Source organism: Sminthopsis crassicaudata, chromosome 3 (assembly GCF_048593235.1).
Source record: "Sminthopsis crassicaudata isolate SCR6 chromosome 3, ASM4859323v1, whole genome shotgun sequence".
Classification (NCBI taxonomy): Eukaryota; Metazoa; Chordata; class Mammalia; order Dasyuromorphia; family Dasyuridae; genus Sminthopsis; species Sminthopsis crassicaudata.
The window spans coordinates 580,562,077-580,580,581 of record NC_133619.1 but is presented as its reverse complement, the minus strand read 5'-3'; the positions used below and the strand labels follow the sequence as shown (position 1 = coordinate 580,580,581).

At 37.8% G+C, this 18,505-nt stretch overlaps 1 protein-coding gene and 1 pseudogene across 1 annotated transcript; one reads left to right on the top strand and one right to left on the bottom strand.

Moving 5' to 3' along the window:
* The first annotated feature begins 4,331 nt into the window (after window positions 1–4,331).
* LOC141562430 (olfactory receptor 52M1-like) lies at window positions 4,332–5,285 on the top strand. Its single transcript, XM_074302466.1, has one exon. The coding sequence runs from the start codon at window positions 4,332–4,334 to the stop codon at window positions 5,283–5,285; it is 954 nt and encodes a 317-aa protein (XP_074158567.1).
* An 11,218-nt stretch (window positions 5,286–16,503) lies between these two features.
* Window positions 16,504–17,682, bottom strand: LOC141559836 (hypoxanthine-guanine phosphoribosyltransferase pseudogene; annotated as a pseudogene).
* Between the last annotated feature and the right edge of the window lie 823 nt (window positions 17,683–18,505).

Sequence of the window (18,505 nt, the reverse complement as noted above, 5' to 3'; positions counted from 1 at the left end):
TATAATAGCAGAGGAGGAGACATAAATATAGGCCATAAATGAAAAGCAGCTCTATAACCTTATGCAGACCTCAAGATCATTTCCTTTAGATCTCTTCTAGGTAAGAATAGAAAGTCCTAGAAGTTTAATATCTAATATCATAGTGCTAGATATGGTCATTATTTTTTTCCATCTAGCATAGGAGATATAGGAGGAGGCTCACCCTACATGATAGCTGGGAGAGAGAGAGAGAGAGAGAGAGAGAGAGAGAGAGAGAGAGAGAGAGAGAGAGAGAGAGAGAGAGAGAGAGAGAGAGAGAGAGATGGATGGATGGAATTGCATTGGAGGAGCCATGGCAAGGAAATTCCTTCTTGGCAGATATTACCAGAGATAGATTGAATTTGCCCAGAGATTTATTATCTTGACTCTTATAAGCCTTAAAACATCAAAGTCTTCAATCTCAAAAACAGAACAATTCTCACAGGTATTTCTGCCTTATTATCTGTAGTTTCCCCATATATACTAATTATAGTAGACCACAGCATATCTATCCAAAATTGAGGACAAAATGATAAAACTTTCCTCATTTTTCTCATCTCTAAAATAGAGATATTATTCTGCATGCTACCTCTATCACAGATATACTGAGGAGAAATTAAGTTCTAAACCCTAAAGCATGATAGAAATGGGAAAATTTATTGCCTTTTCCCTTCTATCTAATCATGGGACTAGATAGGGCTATTCTCAGGAGAGGTGTGAATCATTCCATTGTACATGATGTCAAGGAAGAATTGACCCACAAATATTCCTTCTAACTTCTCAGTTCTTTGATATCAGGGACTCTCTGTAAGGATGACTAAAAACATGAAACTTCTGGGCATAGCACATAAACTTATAGAATTTCAGAATTAGAAGGGACCTATAAAAATATTTCTAAAATGGGAAGGGTGTGAGAAACATAGGGACAATGAACAAGCTGAGGAAACTGAGACCTAGAAATGAAAAAAGGGTCATAGATTGCAAACTGAGATTTGAACCCAAGATCCTTGTCTCTAAAGCTAGTGCTTTAGACTGATTATCTTTTAGGTTGTACATAAAGGTCCTGCTCCAAAATTACTACCTACAAGAAGCTTTCCTTGATTTATTTAGTCCTATTCCTCTCTCCTTTTGTAACCTAAGGTGTTTTGAGGGGCTAGAGTATGGGAAAGATTACAAATGTGGAGAAAAATAAGTAAATGCATACAAACAGCAACTGAACAGGGAATATTAAGACTATTCAATGATTCCCCATTGCAGCATTCCCTGTATTCTCTTCTTTCAAGTCTTTGCAGTCAGGCACTTACTTTAAGGGAGAGGAACAGAAAATAAGTGTAGCTGTTATGTAAAGGCCAAATATTATGGGCAGGACAATAATGTTACCATGTTAGTATGGCCAGAATGGATTGCAAAAGGGACCTACGAAAAGCAAGAAACCTATTAGGAGACTGTTGTAGTAGTCCAGGGAAGAAGTTGACTTGGAAAGGAAATGATTGGAAGATCTAATCCTTTGAGACGATGAGGAAGAAGGATACGCTATTAGTTATCAAGCCTTTCATACTCCATTTCTACAATGTTCTTTCAAATCTTAACACCTTTTTTAAAGCTTGTTTTGCTTCACCTGTCTCCAAGATACGCTTAGTTTTGAATATAGAGAAAACCTCTGAACATGGCTTTCCCTTGTCTCTAATGCCTCAGGGTATAGATATATTAAATGAGTTGTCCACAATCATCCAACTAGTCCTATAAATACTAATTCTGTGCCTTAAACCTAAATACCTATTTGAACTGTTTTCACAGAATAGTAATATGAAAGTTACCTATTATAAGAATCAAAACATACCCTGATCGTAAACTGATTTCTGACTTGGTATTGCCTAAAACCTTTCAGGGAGACATTTTGATATTGAGGGATTGAAAGTCTTTACAAAGGTAATATTAAGGTACACATCCATCATGGTGAATGCAAGCATGTGATATACTGGTATCTTGTATCATTTTAATGTCAGCCCAAATGTGAAAAGGCAGATGTTAATTCTAATCTCAGGATCCAAGCATCACAGTAGCCAATTCATTGTATTTTTCCCTACTGGTAAAACATAAGAATTACTAAAGATCTTGCATGTGTTCTAATGAAGCCCCAAATCCTGTGGAACAAAGTTCTTTGAAAGATAAACTGAGACTTTATTTTGCTAAAATAAATTGTTTCTGAAAAGAAACTTCAAGAGGTTTCCCTGCTGTTCCAATCCAGAGTGTGTACTTAAAATAAACAAAAATTAAATAGATCTCCTTTATGTCTTCTGGAGTAACTTTAAGTATTCCCATTCTGCCATGTTTTAAAAGTAGATAGAAGCTTTAGTTAAGATAGCCTGGTGTGGTGCTTTCAACCTTATAAAAGGTGTATTGGTTTAAGTAAGGCGAGAGAATTATTCATGCCCTACCAACACGTCATGAATGAGATTGAGAGGAAAAGCATGAGGTTGAAGGGAATGTTGTTCTTGAAGCCAGCTATTAACCATAACCAAGCAGGTCTCAAACATATATCTCTTATTTCTTTCCATTCTAAAGTATCATTATAACCCAATTCTTTGAACCCTGCATTGCTTTGCTTTACTATATCATGCTGCTATTCAAGAATCTATGTCCAAGCATTCTAGTGTATAACCAGAAGTTCAATAGAGTTATAACAAGGTGAAGGAGAACAAAATAATTGGTGTACCTATTCCCAACTGGCCTGCATAATCTCATTGGATTAACAGAGGCAAAAGTTTGGAGGTCATGGCATCTGTCTCTATGGCCACTATCCCAATTCAGGTTCTTGTCTCAAAAATAAATTATTGCAGGAAATTGAGCCCCTGAAATTTATCAAGATTTAAAAATAAAAATATCTTATTTCAATAAGTGACCAAATGGTCTAGTAGAAAGATCTTTCTACTAGAAAGATCTTTTAGATTTCTACTATAAAGATCTTTAAGATAAGCTTTTCAAGGAAAGGGTTTTTTTTGTTTTGTTTTGTTTTTGTCTTCATAATTCCAGTGTCTAGTACATCATTTTGTACAAGGTAGGTGTTTCACACACAACTGTTGAATTGGACTCATGTTTTCATTCCAAGTTTCTTCTCATACACTTAGAAGCTAATCACCTTTCATAAGGCACTTTTCATCTTATAGTAAAGTCCAGAGTAATAAATGAGATTTATATTAATTGCCTCACAAAATTGTTGTGAGCAAAGTGCTAAAAATACCAGTTGTTTTGTTGTTATTATTATTACTATTATCATCTCCTACAACTATTGATCCCAGTGATAATTGATAGTTGACTTGGGTGATTATAGATAGGAAAATAAGTCACTGCTTCCTCCTCACTACTAAAAGATTTTTTTTATCATGAAGAAGGAAAAAGACCACAAAACAGGAAAAAAAAAAAACAGTACAATAACAATAATGCAGAGTTCTTTACAAATATCTTGTTTTAGCCTCATAACAATTCTGGCACGTAGGTGCTATGATTATTCTTTTTTTGACAGATGAGGAAACTGAGATAGAGGTTACGTAACTTGCTTCAGTCATATAGCTAGTAAATATTTGATGTTACATTTAAATTCAGATCTTCCTTACTCCAAGTCCGGTTGACTTTTCACTTTGCCACTTAAATGCTTCCCATTTATATCTTCTTAAATAAACCAGCCCTATAGTATAAAGCTGTAAAGCTAAAATTGCATCCCTTTGAAAGGAAAAAATATGCATCGCAGACAATGAAAAATAATTGATTGTATCCTCAGTGTCTTGTATAGTGCCCTGCATATGTTAGGAACCTAATAAATGTTTATTGAATGGAACAGACAAGACAACAGTAAAATAATATCTACCCACTTGAAGGAAATAATATGCATATACATTAGCAAATGAAAAAGTAAATACATAGACAGTGACTTGGGGAGGGGAGTGGGGAAGCACAAAAGATTTTGATAACTTTCAAAAATATCCTATAAAAACTAGCATCTGAGTCTTGAAAAGAGCTAAGGATTCAAAGAGACAAGTATGAGAAATGAGAGCAACAGGTTTTATAGGAACCAAATTGACAAAGAGTTGGGATTTTTAGCTGGAAAAGGGAGAATCAGTGGATGTAATTATCATATGCATCCAAACAGAAGATAATATGGTTATTTTTGAATGAGTATTTAACCATCCTACTCTTGATTATAGATTCTATCAGCCTACTCTTTATGGAAGTGAAACTCAAGAACTTGTAGCTTCCAGAGGAAAAAACTCCATTGGGGTGGGGGGCAAAGGTGAGTGGGTCCCCCCACCCCCACCATGTTCCCCTCTCAAAATGCCTGCTTCATCCCCACTTCTTTCCTGCTGACCGGCATCCCTGGGCTGGAACCCTTGCACATCTGGCTATCCATCCCCTTTGGCTCCATGTATTTGGTAGCTGTGGTGGGAAACATGATCATTCTAGCAGTGGTGAAAGTAGAACGCAGCCTGCATCAACCCATGTACCTCTTCCTATGCATGTTGGCTGTCATTGACCTGGTCCTGTCCACCTCCACCATGCCCAAGCTGCTGGCTATCTTCTGGTTTGATGCTCGTGACATTGGACTGGATGCTTGCCTGGCCCAGATGTTTATCATCCACTGCTTTGCCACTGTTGAGTCAGGTATCTTCCTGGCCATGGCTTTTGATCGCTATGTGGCCATCTGTGACCCACTGCGCCATACCACGGTGCTCACCCATGGCACGGTGGGCTGCATGGGACTGGCTGCCCTTTTGCGAGGGGTGCTCTACATCAGCCCCTTGCCTTTGATGATCCGTCTGAGACTCTCTCATTACCGAACGCAGATCATTGCCCATTCCTACTGTGAGCATATGGCAATGGTGACTCTGGCATGTGGGGACACAAAAATCAACAACCTTTATGGCATGGGCATTGGCTTCCTGGTTCTGATCCTGGACTCCCTGGCCATTGCAGCCTCCTATGTGATGATCTTCCGGGCTGTCCTAGGACTGGCCACCCCAGAGGCCAGGCTCAAGACCCTGGGTACATGTGGGTCCCATATCTGTGCCATCTTAGTTTTCTACATCCCTATTGCTGTCTCCTCCCTCACCCACCGCTTTGGACACCAGGTGCCCCCCCACATCCACATCTTGTTGGCCAATTTCTATATGCTTATCCCACCCATCCTCAATCCTGTTGTCTATGCTGTCCGAACCAAACAGATCCGAGAGAGGCTTCTTCGAATCCTGAAGGCAGGAGCTCAGCTCGGGTGACTACTAATGTTGGTACCCAAGGAAATGGGCTGCTTATAAAAAAGCAAATACCTTCCATTCTCCACATTTACCTCAGAACAAAAAATTCCTTTGAAACACAGTATGTACAATTAGGGATATTTATAGACTTTCGGATTATGAAAATCAACTAAACCAGGGCTTGTATTCCTTACTCATAGGTATAAACAATCCATACACTATAGGTGTAAGTAATCACTATTAGCCCCTCAAAGCCTGTTTCATCATCTGAAAAATCATTCTTTGTGTGACCTTAGGTATGCAAACTTAAACTTAGAGCCCTAGTCTGGACATAGAACCAGAAGAACAAAGTCCAGAACTCTTATCCCAGACTCTGAACACTGTCTCACATTTTTTCTTTTAACTCTCAATATAATGTAATCTTGACTAATCTAGGAGAAAATTGTACTTCAAGGTATAATTTTCAAATTTCATATTATTAAAAAGACTAATTGGTGTCTTCTATAATCAGAAGGTAGAGGAATTTATACTTTGGAGGCTTCAGGGGAATCAACTAGGATATCTATAAGTCCAAGATGTGTTCTATGGGATGACCCCTACCCATCCTAATTATATTTGGTCGGCTTTTTATAATTACATCTGTACTTTTCCCCTTTTAAGATGTGTTGGCCAGAGGACCTAAATCTTTGACTAAAACCACTTTGCATCTTGCATAGCCAAGCATGAATAAGGCAGCCAGATGGACAGCCTGTCAGATAATAAACATTTATTAATCTAAGTGAATTAATCTAATTAATCTAAGATCTAGGTTTGAACTGAAACTTGAAGGAAGGGTAAATCTTTATGGATTTGAAGGAACTCATATTGATGTCTTATTCCCTTTTAATAATATGGTCATTTCATTCCATCTCAGAGTTCCATATTTTTCTTTTAGATTTTGATTAATTAAACAGTATGTGGCCAAAGAATGAAGTGACAGATAGAGAAGAGGCATCCCCCATATTGATTATGAAACCCCAAATCTCAAAGGAATCTTTGAACTCTGCCCTCTTCACTCTATCCATATTTTCCTTCTCTATAGAATCACCAGGTTTATAACTCTTTCTTCCTGGAATTAGGCCCTTCATTTACTTAGTGGCAGAGTCCAAACTGGAAAACTTGTCCTCTGAGTGGTTCTAGAACTTCTGGCCATCTAGGTCACTGGTGTCAAATTCAAATAGAAACAGGGCTCACTAAACCCTATGTAAGAATCCCTGCTGGTCACATACTGGACTTTAAAAAACACTCAAATTAATGTTACTTATGTTCTATTTTATTTTTATTTATCTTGCCAAATAGTTCCCAATTATATTTTAACTTTGTTCACCACTGACTGGGCTTAATGATGGTCATGTGTTTAATACCTATGATCTAGGCAAATGAACTGGAATCAAGTCTACATTATGCCTGCTATCACTTGAAGCCCTCCAAATAATGGTGATTCTCTTTCAAGGATTATCAGTTCTTCTAATTCCAATCTCAGTTCTTAAATTCATTATACCCCTGACTACTTTGTAGTATTTATTAAGAGCTCTAGACTCTCAACAGGTTGACAAAAATTACTTATTGGTATAATAGACTTTATTAAGTGCTTGCTGTATGCCAAGCATTGTGATAAGTATTGGAGACATGATACAAACAAAAGGAAAAACAGACTCTATCCTGAACCATAAGTTTCCATGCTATTCTCTAGTCTATCACCTTCCTTCTTAAACTTGATCCTTTTTCCCCTTCATTCCTGAAATTTATTAGGGTATTCAATGGCTCCTCTGTCTTCCCTTGGAATTATAGGAGTAAGGCTTCAACATTGTTTTATCCTTCATGATTAAATTCTAAGCTCTGAAATCAAGTGCCAAAGCATCCCCATCATATATGAGTGGGTGGTCATGGTTTATATCAGTGCCAAACAGAGTTGATGTCCATAGGCTACTTGTACCCTGGTTGGATGCAGAGTCTAGACCAAGAATAATACATACAAAGACCAGTAACTTTATATTCTTGTTCAGTCATTTAAGTTGTGTCTGACTCTTCATAGTCTCATCTGAGATTTTCTTGGAAAATATATGGGAGTGGTTCCAATTTGCTTCTCCAGCAGTAATGTTATTATAGTGAGCCCTTAATTCTCACTGGTTCCAATTTTTTCTCATCACTTTCTCATTGGGCTACCTTTCAACCATAAGAAAGATTATAATCTTTAGAATAACGGATTCTGGATTTCCTTAGACTTTATCCCCTCAGTCTTAGATGATCCTATGTGTGGGGTTCATATTCTTGCTGATTCTGATTCTAGAACTATGATCCATGAAGAGATAGAAGAAATGGTTGATTGTCTCAGGTTGTCTGTGCTGAGAATAGCCCTCACATTTCTATAATGCTTAAGGCTGACAAAAAACTTGCATCACAGCAGCCCTGTGATATCAGTAGTAAGAATATCATGATCCTCAGACTCTACAGTCAGCTTCTGTTCTCCTATACTTGCTGTCTCCTCTGACATCCTATTTTCCACAGTTCACAGGCTCAGACTTTTCCCTGAGTGATTCAGGAAGAGGATGCAGATCTCCTAAGGGGATTCCAAGACTACATGCTCTTAGAGAAAGGAGGACATCGGGTTATATATTCTTCTCATCTAGCGAGATGGCAGCTCAGATGCTCTTGTTGCCCTTTCAAACAAGGACCTGAGGTGGCAAATAAATCCTGGTTTGGGGATGGAATTTCAGGTAGATATCTTTTTAAAAGTATGGGTATTCTCTGCTCTAGAGTTCAGAACCTCAGTCTCTCAGGCAGAATGACTGAGGACCTGAACCAGAGTCTCAAAGTTTCAGAGAGTCTAATCAAGATCATCTCTTTTCTTCTAGCCTAGAACCCTGGTTCTCAGATATAAGACTTATAATGTGCCCTCCCTCATCCTATCATCAACCATTGTCATTCTTCCTAGGAGCAGACAGAATGATTGCAAACTCTACCCCTCACTGTCATAGCTTGTGCTCCACAACACTGATTTAGGGATGTGCCCTCTGAGGCACATTTTCAACTGAGCAGGTTTCCTTTTTCACTTCTCACCTGAGGTTTAAAAAGAAAGATGATTTGGATGAAGGACCATGGCTCCTTTCCTTTCAAGGAATCACTTTGAACCTGCTGTCCACTGAGTTTCTGATGTTTTTTGTAGGACAGAATCTCAAAAGTGGAAGGGACCTATGAGATCATCCTAAGTCAGCACACTGCCCCATTAAGTAATCATCTCTAGAGTATCTTTGACAGGTAGCTATCCACCCTCTGACAGAAGATCTTAGTGACTTCCTTAGATGTCGCAGGATTTTTTGGCTACTCTCCTGGTTACATTGCTTTTCTAAAACATGCTTCACTATAGCTCTTCTATATCCCACTTCCTTCCTCCATTGCCTCTAGTTCTATCCTTTGGGACAAAGCTCCCCTCCTTCCCCTATGACAGCCCTTCAAGTACTTGAAGACCATGATTGTGTCCCTCCTAGTTCTGTTTTTTTGGCCTAAATATCCCCAGGTCCTTGAATAAGAATCTCTTATTTTCCCTCCTTTCCTCTTTTTCTTCCCTCTCTCCCTTTCTTCTTTCCATCCCTTCCTTTCCTCTCTCTCTCCCCCTTTCCTCCCTCCTTCTATCCCTTTCCTCCCTGCCTCTATCCTTTTCCTCCCTTCCTTTATCCTTTTCCTCCTTCTATCTCTCTTCCTCCCTCCATTTCCTTCCTTCCTTCCTTTATTATTTCCTTCCTTCCTTTCCCCCCTTTCTTCCTCCCTTTCTCCATTCCTTCCTCCATCCCTCCCTTCTTCAAATTTCTCCCTCCCTCTCTTGATTCCTTCCTTCTAGGATAATACCATTAGCCCAATTGGTTTTAGACTCAAATTTATACATTAATGATAATTAAAAATACAACCAACACTTATTAATATCTACTAACTTCAGTGACCTATACTAGACAGTGATAATTCAAGGTAAAAAATCCCACATCCAATTTCCTTCCTATAATGTAGTGCTCAGAAATAAACACAATTCTCCAGATGTGGTCTGACTAGGGAAAAATAACAGCAGGCTTATCAGCCACCTAATTCTCAGAAGCAACACCTCTTTCAACGTAGCACAAGAACATATTAGATTGTTCAGATCTCATCATGTTTTGACTCCTATTAGATTGAAACTTATAATGTGCCCAGATTCTTTTTCAGAGAAATTGTTGTTTAATTATTCCCCTCTCACATATTGTATAGAGTGTCCTAGAAGTCTTATTTCATTCTTAGACTTATCATTGCACTGAGACTTTTAGGACATTGGCACACTCAGTATTTGCAAAGCCTAATTAGTTGCTTTTTCATCACTCCTGCCCCACTTCTGTGTTTTGCAGTCCTCCCAAATCACCAACATTTGTACAAAAGTCATGTCCACTAGTTCTTTCAGGCCCCAAGGATGTTATTTAAATCAACCTACAAACTTGAGATCTGCAAAATGACATCCAACTGGTTTTGATCTCTACTTTTCTTGGATATCTGCTGCCAGTTATCTATTCTTTTCCTAGCCTTCTCAAGACAAAAGATCTTCTTGGCAGAGAAATAAGTAGCCAAATTAAACAATTCCGTCTCTTCTCTTTTGTCAAATACCACTAAATCATTCCTGCTCTCCCTTTCCTGAGCAACAGCTCAATGCTTTGGTGTGTCTTCCACTTTCCTTCAATATAGTGTTAAAAATCCTTCAATAAAGAGGAATAAAATTAAAATATAACTGGACTCTTGTGTTTGAATTATTGGGGCTAAGACTTCATTGAAAATGCTCTATCTTTCCCTTGCAAAAACTTGTAAAGGTTGTTAGAATACTGGGTTTGAGTAGAGTACTGGGAAATTCTCTTAGGACTAGCAATAATTGCTGATAATGTTTTGCTCTGAGGACTTCTAGAATATGTCATCATGTAGAAGGTAGCATTGGAGAAAGAAGCCTAAGCTTGGCTCCTTGTTCCCTTAAACTTTGTGGTTTTGTCCACAGTAAAGAAGCCTCTCTTTTCATGCTGGAATCACCTTACAACCAGACATCAGATAGTTCTTTCACACTATGGGCATCCTGGGACTGGAGAGGGCATACCTGTGGCTGGCAACTCCGTTGAGCTTGATGTATGCTATGGCCCTTGTAGGGAACACTCTGATTCTGACTGTGATCTGGGTCAAATCTATTCTGCAGGAGCTCATGTTCTACTTCCTGTGCATTTTGGCAGTTATCATGGCAACCTCTATGGCCCCCAAGATGTTTCTGTTTATGACTCTGCTGAGCTAGATGGTGATCCAATTGCCATTCTGTGCCTCCCACATGGTCCTACTATGAGCACATGGCTGTGGCCAAGTTGGCATGGGTGCTACTTGTTAATTTTTATTTGGTTATCCCATCCACCTTGAATCCTATCATCTATGGTCTGAGGACCTAGTAAATCCTAGAGCAAATGTTAAATATGCTTTTTTTTTTTTCCTCCTCTCCTTCTCTTCTCTCTCTCTTTCTCCTTCCTTCCTTCCTTCCTTCCTTCCTTCCTCCTGTTCTTCCTTCCTTTCTCCCTCCCTTCCTCCCTCCCTTCTTTTCTTTTTTTCTCTTTTTCTTTCCTAAGGCCATTAGGGTTAAGTGACTTGCCCGGGATCATACAGCTAGGAAGTGTTAAGTATCTGAGGACAGATTTGAATTCAGGTCCTCCTGACTTCAGGATGGTGCTCTATCTATGCACCTAGCTGCCCCTAAAGGGTTTTCCAAAGTGCTGAGAAATTAGATGTCAGGCTCCAGGATTACAAAGATGGTTTGTGTCAGAAGAAGACCTTAAATCCAGCTCTTCCTAGCTGCAAGATCATCTCCATATCCACTATGCAACACTGCTTCTCTGGTATTAGGATTGTGACAAGATGAATGGCATAGTCTCCAAGACTTAGAGCAAATTATGATCCTTCATTGTCTAGAACAATCCAGCTTCTTGGAAAATCCTCATTTGTAACCTGACCAATGGGGCTAATTGTAGAGAATTAAATTTTTGTTTAGGGGTGAAATTAGCTGGCTACTTTTGAGCCTTCTCATGGGAAGTGATCAAACAGAAACTATGGGAATAGTTTTCATGGATATTGTAGAGGAATTTTTTACTTTGGATGAGAGGATAAACGAGACCACCTCTAGCATCATTGTAACTGTATTTTGTATATAAGAGTTGAAATAAACCTCAGTGCTCATGTACCAAATTGTAACAACAAAAATAGTTCCTTCTACCACAGTCTTGACAAGGCACGAGTCATCTTGTATTTGGAGACTTCCATTGGATTCCATTGATGGGAATTGTCACTACTTTGCTTGAAATCTTATTCCAGTTTGAGACAGTACTAATCATTAGGATGTTTTCATATATATCAGATCTTGATTTGTCTCTAAAACTTTTTTCCCATTCTTCTAATTCTGTCTTTTAGGAGAATTAGAGAACTAGAGACTGTATAGACTTTGAAGGCACATTCATTTTAATGACAGAAGAATTTGGACTTAAGCTAAAAATGTCAGTGTTTACAACACCTAATGAAGCTGAAGTTATTCAATTCCATATTCACCTGTCTAGGGCTTGAGAGTGTCTTACTTAGTCCTACCTGTGTTAGTTTGAATAATTCATTGTCACCCATTCCCACTAGCCATCAACACAAGGATTACCTACTCTATTCTGTTTGAATTGTAGTTCAGAGTTGGAGATAGTACTCAAACCACTAGGGATGACTTCAAAAACAGCAGAATTGCTGGTTTTCTATAGCATCATTATGGTTTTATGCTTTCCAACTAGGCTTCTGTGTTTGCATGTTATCTCCACTTTGTCCTCCCACATGGCTTTTTGGAAATCCAAGCAGTCAGAGAAATGATAAGTTCAAGCTGTAGAATGAAACATACATTTTGGAAAGGATCAAGGTGGCTATTTCATTTTGGTTTTTTAATATATATCCAATATATGAATTTTTTTTCATTCTTTCAATTTTTAAAGTGGTAAACATGTAAAGAAGATTGTGAAAATGGTGCTAATGAAAATTGTCAAAGGAGAAATAAGAAAAAAAAGAAGAATATGTCACTGGAGCATTTAAAACTGTATAAGAGAAGAGAATAAAAGTCATTAAGAAACAGACAAACAAAAAAGCTTTTAACATATGTTTTATCTCAGATATTTTAAAATAAAAGCAAGATGTATATAATGGAGTCACAGTTTCATGTAAAATTCTCTTTCCCCCCTGTCATTTGCATATGGAAATATTAATTTTATTTGATGTTGATTAAACTCAGAATTAAAAAATAAAAAGAAAGATAAGGAAAGTCTATTGAATCAGGCCTCTCAAGTTAAATCTACGTGACTTTTCTCTATATTTTGAAGCCTTTGACTCTCTATCTCTGTTTGTCTCTCTTTTAAAAATAGAAATAAAAATAGGCCTAGGTGTTTTTTGTGGTGTTTATAATAAATTATAATTTCCTCCTTCCCTATCGATTCAGGGCTCCAGTCTTAATGGGCTAACATGTCATTTATCTCTAAAAAGAATTATTATTTCCTTTATCACTGTGTATAATATGTTATGAGGTATTTAATGAACAGCAATTTTTAACACAGCTTAACATTCAAAATAGAAAGCTAACATTTTGGGGAAAAAAAGAAAAGTTTCCATATCAGTTTAGAAGAACCAAAGGGAAAGTGGTAATAAGAGAACATGAATACTGTATATAGGTCATATGCATATGTTTTAAAAAACCAAGTACACAAGAAGTAGAAGGAAGGAGGAGACACATGGCTCTGCAAGAGTTCATATGAAAAACATGTGGTCGTACAAGTCCTGTCTCCAACACTGTTGTGGGTAACATCAATATTTCTGTCTTGATCGTTGGAACTTTTATCATCATTATCATCATGGTTGTCAGGAACCTTGCTGCCATTATCATAATGGATATCATGAAATATGTTATGGCCCTTGTCATCTTGGCCATAAACCTCAGCAGCCTCTTCAGTGTTCCAGTATGGCTACTACCATCATCTTAATTATCATTATATCTGTTACCACATCCATCACTTATCCCTTACTAAAAATTGTCTTCCATATAAACAGCATCTCTATATTGGTCATCATCATTGTCAGAGGTGATTTTATTATTGATTTCATTATCATTGCTCTTGTCTTCACTTCCATCATATCTTCAGCCATCTGGGATGCAGATGCAAATTTGGGATACACAAAGGAGGGTTTCAATTCTTCAAGTTATACTTGGATAATTTGGGTTGGGAAAGGAAGTTAAATAAAATTCTTCATCAGAGCTATATTCACATACACTGCTTTTGATGTCACTTGAACATGATATGGCTGGATTGTGATTCAGAAGGAAGCCTGAAGGCATTGTTTCTTCATATTTAACTTGGTTTCTCAATTTACTCTCTGCCTGCATTTCTTTCTCTCCCATTTCCAAAATCTGTTTACTTCTTTTTACCAAATTTACCAGATGTGAGCTTCAACATAGCTACTAGCTTTCAGCTTGAGAAAGTGGAACACCATGTGTTCCTTCTTTCCAGCAAATGGACTATGAAAGGGAAGAAATAGAAAATAGATAATTTCAGGAGAAGGTAGAGGCAAATGGGTCTCAAAATTTCATTAAAACTCTCTGGAAAATATCACGGTGGAAGAAAAGTAATACAATTATTGTTACTTTTGAATGTCTTTTAAGGCCTTTATTAAATGTCTCTGAATTTAATTTAGAACCCTGAATTTGAAACAAAGGATTCTTACAAGGTACTAAGTCAGTGGAATTGATAGAGACAATAGTTATCTAATTTAGCATGGTTCAGTATGATTGATTCAATCCTACAAGGAGATGTTACTATCATATATATATGTGCTCTCAAGCCATGGCCTGAAGGACCTGTTTTGATGCTATTATAATCATGTCCCTGCTTTTTTTTTCTCTTATAATTATAATTATGATTATAATTATAATAAGAGCAAATGGTCAGTAGAAGCCATGAGAACAATTCAAAAAAATTTAAAAATGTGATCATTATGTCCTAAATTAGGTAAGTGAATATTTGGCCTAGTCATTTATTTGTTGCTAAGTGCATATGTCTGTCTATTTATTTTAATATCTCTGTTGTTGCTGACTTTTGTGAAGACATTTTTATTTGTGAAAGGCTACCTGTTCCAATTATGGAAGACAACTTGTGGGGATAATAGGTTGGCCCAGCCACTAGAGCCCAAGACGAAAACTCCCATCAAGAAGATGTCTGTGGAAGGCTATTCTTATAGCCTCTGGTGGGCCCTCCTATCCCAATCTGTATTATCCAAAATGGTTAGAATGAAGGGCAAGAGGGGAGGAAGCTGCCTGGGTGATTTCATATTTCCATGAGAAAAGACTATGTTTCCAAGAGAAAATATTGACTATTGCCTTGGTAAAAGATATAATAAAGACATTAGAAAATCAGCACATGTTCTGATTCAAACTTGGACCTCCCCTTTTAACTCCTCTTGGGTTGGAGGAGTCTGTTGGAGACAGGCTTTATGTTGTCTTCTAATAGCCCTCAGTGGAGTTATGTCCCACTGTCTGATGCAACTTATTACCAATGTGGTTCAGAAACTGCAAAATCATTAAGATAGACGGTACAGTCATGGGATTAGCATGATAGATTGCGTTCAAGAGAGAAGGGTGGGAACTGGAGCCTGGGAGGATAGATCAGACTTCAAAAATGATAAACTTTGGTGTGAGAAGCTTTCCATTCATGAAAGAGAGGGGGGAATTGAATGAGGAGAACTGTGAAAGCTATCTCACAAGATGGAGACAGTGTTGTAAAACTTGAGTGAAGATTGTGTCCCAGGGCAAGGTTTCTTTCTCCAGAGATCACCTGGTTTACAAGGAGCCCAAGGAACCTTTTTCTTTGTAAGACTAAGTTGGGGCCACTTTGGCATTGAAATTCCAAGTTTTTCCTCATTTATGACTTAGAATATGAGGTCATTTGTCCTGACTAAATTGAGATAGCTTTTTTGACGAAATTGCTCCCTGGGGGAGGCAGGAAAGGGCACTAAGGGAGATCAGTTTAGCCTCTTGTTTCTATACTTTGTCTTTCCCTCCCCACCATGGGTATTCCCCACCTTATTATGTCCCATCAGAAATCCCAGTTATGTTAAACCCCTGAGCTTAAATTTCTCCAATAAGTCTGTCCATGGCTCATACCATCTTTAATGAATCTTGGATACTGTCTCTCTACTCACCATTCTCCCATGCCTTGTTGGCTTGCCCCTTTCACCCCACCATGCTTGATGGTATCTTTTTCTCCTTAAAGCTAACTCCCTTGTTAAGGGTGCTAACCACTAAGGACATACTCCAACATCATGGAGTGTTCCCTTTCTGGTTAATTGTGAGTTCCACTAGGAAAACTGTCTTTTCCATAATTAATTGTTAGAACCCCTTTTCTTGCTAACTATATACTCTCCCAACTCTTTCATATTTACCATTTCTGTACCTAATGTATCTCTTTGGTTTATTTATAAACAAAGAGAATGGCCATTGTGAATTTATCATATGACTGAACCCCAATATTTGATGCCTCCAACAATCTTCAGTGATCAGGAAATGCTCTCTGAAGCCACTATATCAATAGAAATGATTTGGACCATCACAGAGCAGTTAGATATTTGGTCAGTTTCATAACTCAAATTTACTACAGAGAAGATTTCATTTCAGGATTTACAGGTATCCAATGAAATGAGATGGGACTGATTTCTTATTCAAGCTTCCAGAGTGATGGGCCCCATCATAGAACAATGACTTTCTTTTTAAAAGACAGCCTTTATTTTAAACATTTTGAATTATAAATTTCACAACTCAAATGTCATAGATTTCAGAATGTCAATTCTTTTTTTGCTGAGGCAATTGGGGTTAAGTGACTTGCCTAGGGTCACACATCTAGGAAGTGTTAAATGTCTGAAGTCAAATTTAAACTCAGGTCATCCTGACTTCAGGGCTGGTACTCTATCCACTAGATAGAGCCACCTAGCTGCCCCTGTCAATTCTTCTTTAAAAGAAAATTAGTTCTGAATGGTAAACACAAAAAGGAAATAATCTGTAAGAAGGGGATACAACTCAGTGAACTTTTATTTTAATTTTATTGAGATGAACAATAGAAAGAAAAGTCTTTGCTTCTATTTTAATGCAGCATTAGCAAGAATAACCAAAGGTTTTAAGGGTAGCAGAAAATAATCAAACTTCTTGTATTCTGTATAGAACTAGAATACATATTGAATCAGATTGTTTCCTCTTTGACAAGGAATGATATTAGCTAACATTCAATCGGTTCTCTGCATTTTCATCAATATATATAATTAAATTACTCCTTTAAAAAATAATTCTATCTTCTTTAAATGTTCCTTATGTGCACACTACTTTAAGCATGTCAGTGCAGAAATTTAAGCAAATGAAGCAATACAACCCACCAAGAAAAAGTGATATTCTCTTTAAATGTAACAATGAAACAATCAGAACTGTAGCACCTGTTTGACATCCCTCCAATAGAAAACAGATAAAATACAATTTGTGTAAAAAGTTCTAATAAACAGATAGCCATGGTGTAGAAATAAAGGATAAATTGAGCTGGGGGTCCAGAGGTGAAGCTGATGTGTTTCCCAAGAGTTTCAATGCTCCTCTACCCACAAACTGGAACTCATGCTTTGTACTTGTTTTTGCCAACCTTATTGATGACACAGACATGGTTTAAGTCCCTGAAGAATTCATTGTAATCCAGGCCATAGCCAACAACAAATTGGTCTGGAATTTCAAATCCCACAAAGTCAGGTCTATATCCCACACTTCGTGGGATCCTTTTCAACAATAAGCTGGCTACTTTCACCAGCTTTGGATTATGCTGCTTGACCAGGGAAAGCAAAATCTGTATGTTTTTCCCTGTGTCAATTATATCTTTAATAATCAGGACATTCTTTCCAGTTAAGGTAGAGAGATCATCTCTCCCAATCACTTTTATGTCCTCTGTTAACTGGCCATCATAGTAGCTTTTCATTCTGATAAAATTTACAGTTAGAGGAATTGATTGATCACTTTTCCTGTTCAGTACCTTGATATAATTCAGAAAATCAGCAAAGAATTTGTAGCCACCCTTGAGGACACAGAGGACAACCATGTGGTGGTCTCTCATCTCCTTCATCACATCTTGTGCCAGACGTTCAATCCTGTCCAGGATTAGTCCATGAGGAATGAGGATTTTTTCCAGATCTTGAGCATAATGTTTAGGGATGCAAAATAAGTTTAGGTCATAGCCTGGCTCATCATCTGCAATCATGATGCTGGTGCTGATGTTCTCCATGATGGTGCAGGAAGATGGACTGGGGCAGCTGGGCTACAGCAGGAGGAAAAAGAGAGGAGAGGAGAAGGAAGAGGAGGAAGAGGAATATGGGAGGAGAGAAAGAAGTTGATTAGGAGGAAGAGGTTAAGCAATGCCCAGGGAGCAAGGATAGGATGCTACCTTGCCACCTCCAGCTCTAAGATGAATCTCAGTGATTCCTATTTCACTACTGGTACCTACAGAGGGAAGGAACCGTGTCAAAGTTATGGGCTGAAATAGGACTTTCTTTAACTGTGCTATCAGAGCATATTAGCTAAAGACTTCCCCTTTATTTGATAATTAGATTTTGTCTCCTCCTTCTCTATCCCTTGACACCTAACCACTGAGAGAAAGATCACTTCATTATGTAGTTATTCTCTGTTAGCTTAAATATAGCTTGTAGGATGAGAAAGTGAAGGCAACTACATTCCTCTTTCTAGGAGACATCATATGAAAGAAAAGAAATCAAGGTTGGATCATCTGAGAAGAAGGTAAAGATAATGACCTCAAATTTTAACTTTTGAATTACTTTAGATTTGTTAAGGATTGCTAAGGTGGAGTACAAAACTGGTTTCAAACATATAGTAGCTGTGCTAACCTTGGCAAGTCACTTAACCCTGTTTGCCTCAGTTCCTAGTCTGTAAAATAAGCTGGAAAAGGAAATGTCAAACCATTCCAGTATCTTTGCCAAGAAAACCTCAAATGGGGTCATGTGAAAATGAGTAACAACAAAATTTGTTAAGCATTAGGAAACTTCTGATTTTAGTTTTCTTCTCTGTTGCTTAGAAAATGCTCTGAGAGAGATCAACAAGAATGATGCTCTAGCAAATTCCT

Excerpts from the sequence above, each read along its gene's own strand:
- LOC141562430 (XM_074302466.1), top strand. The coding sequence starts at position 4,332 with ATGTTCCCCTCTCAAAATGCCTGCTTCATCCCCACTTCTTTCCTGCTG.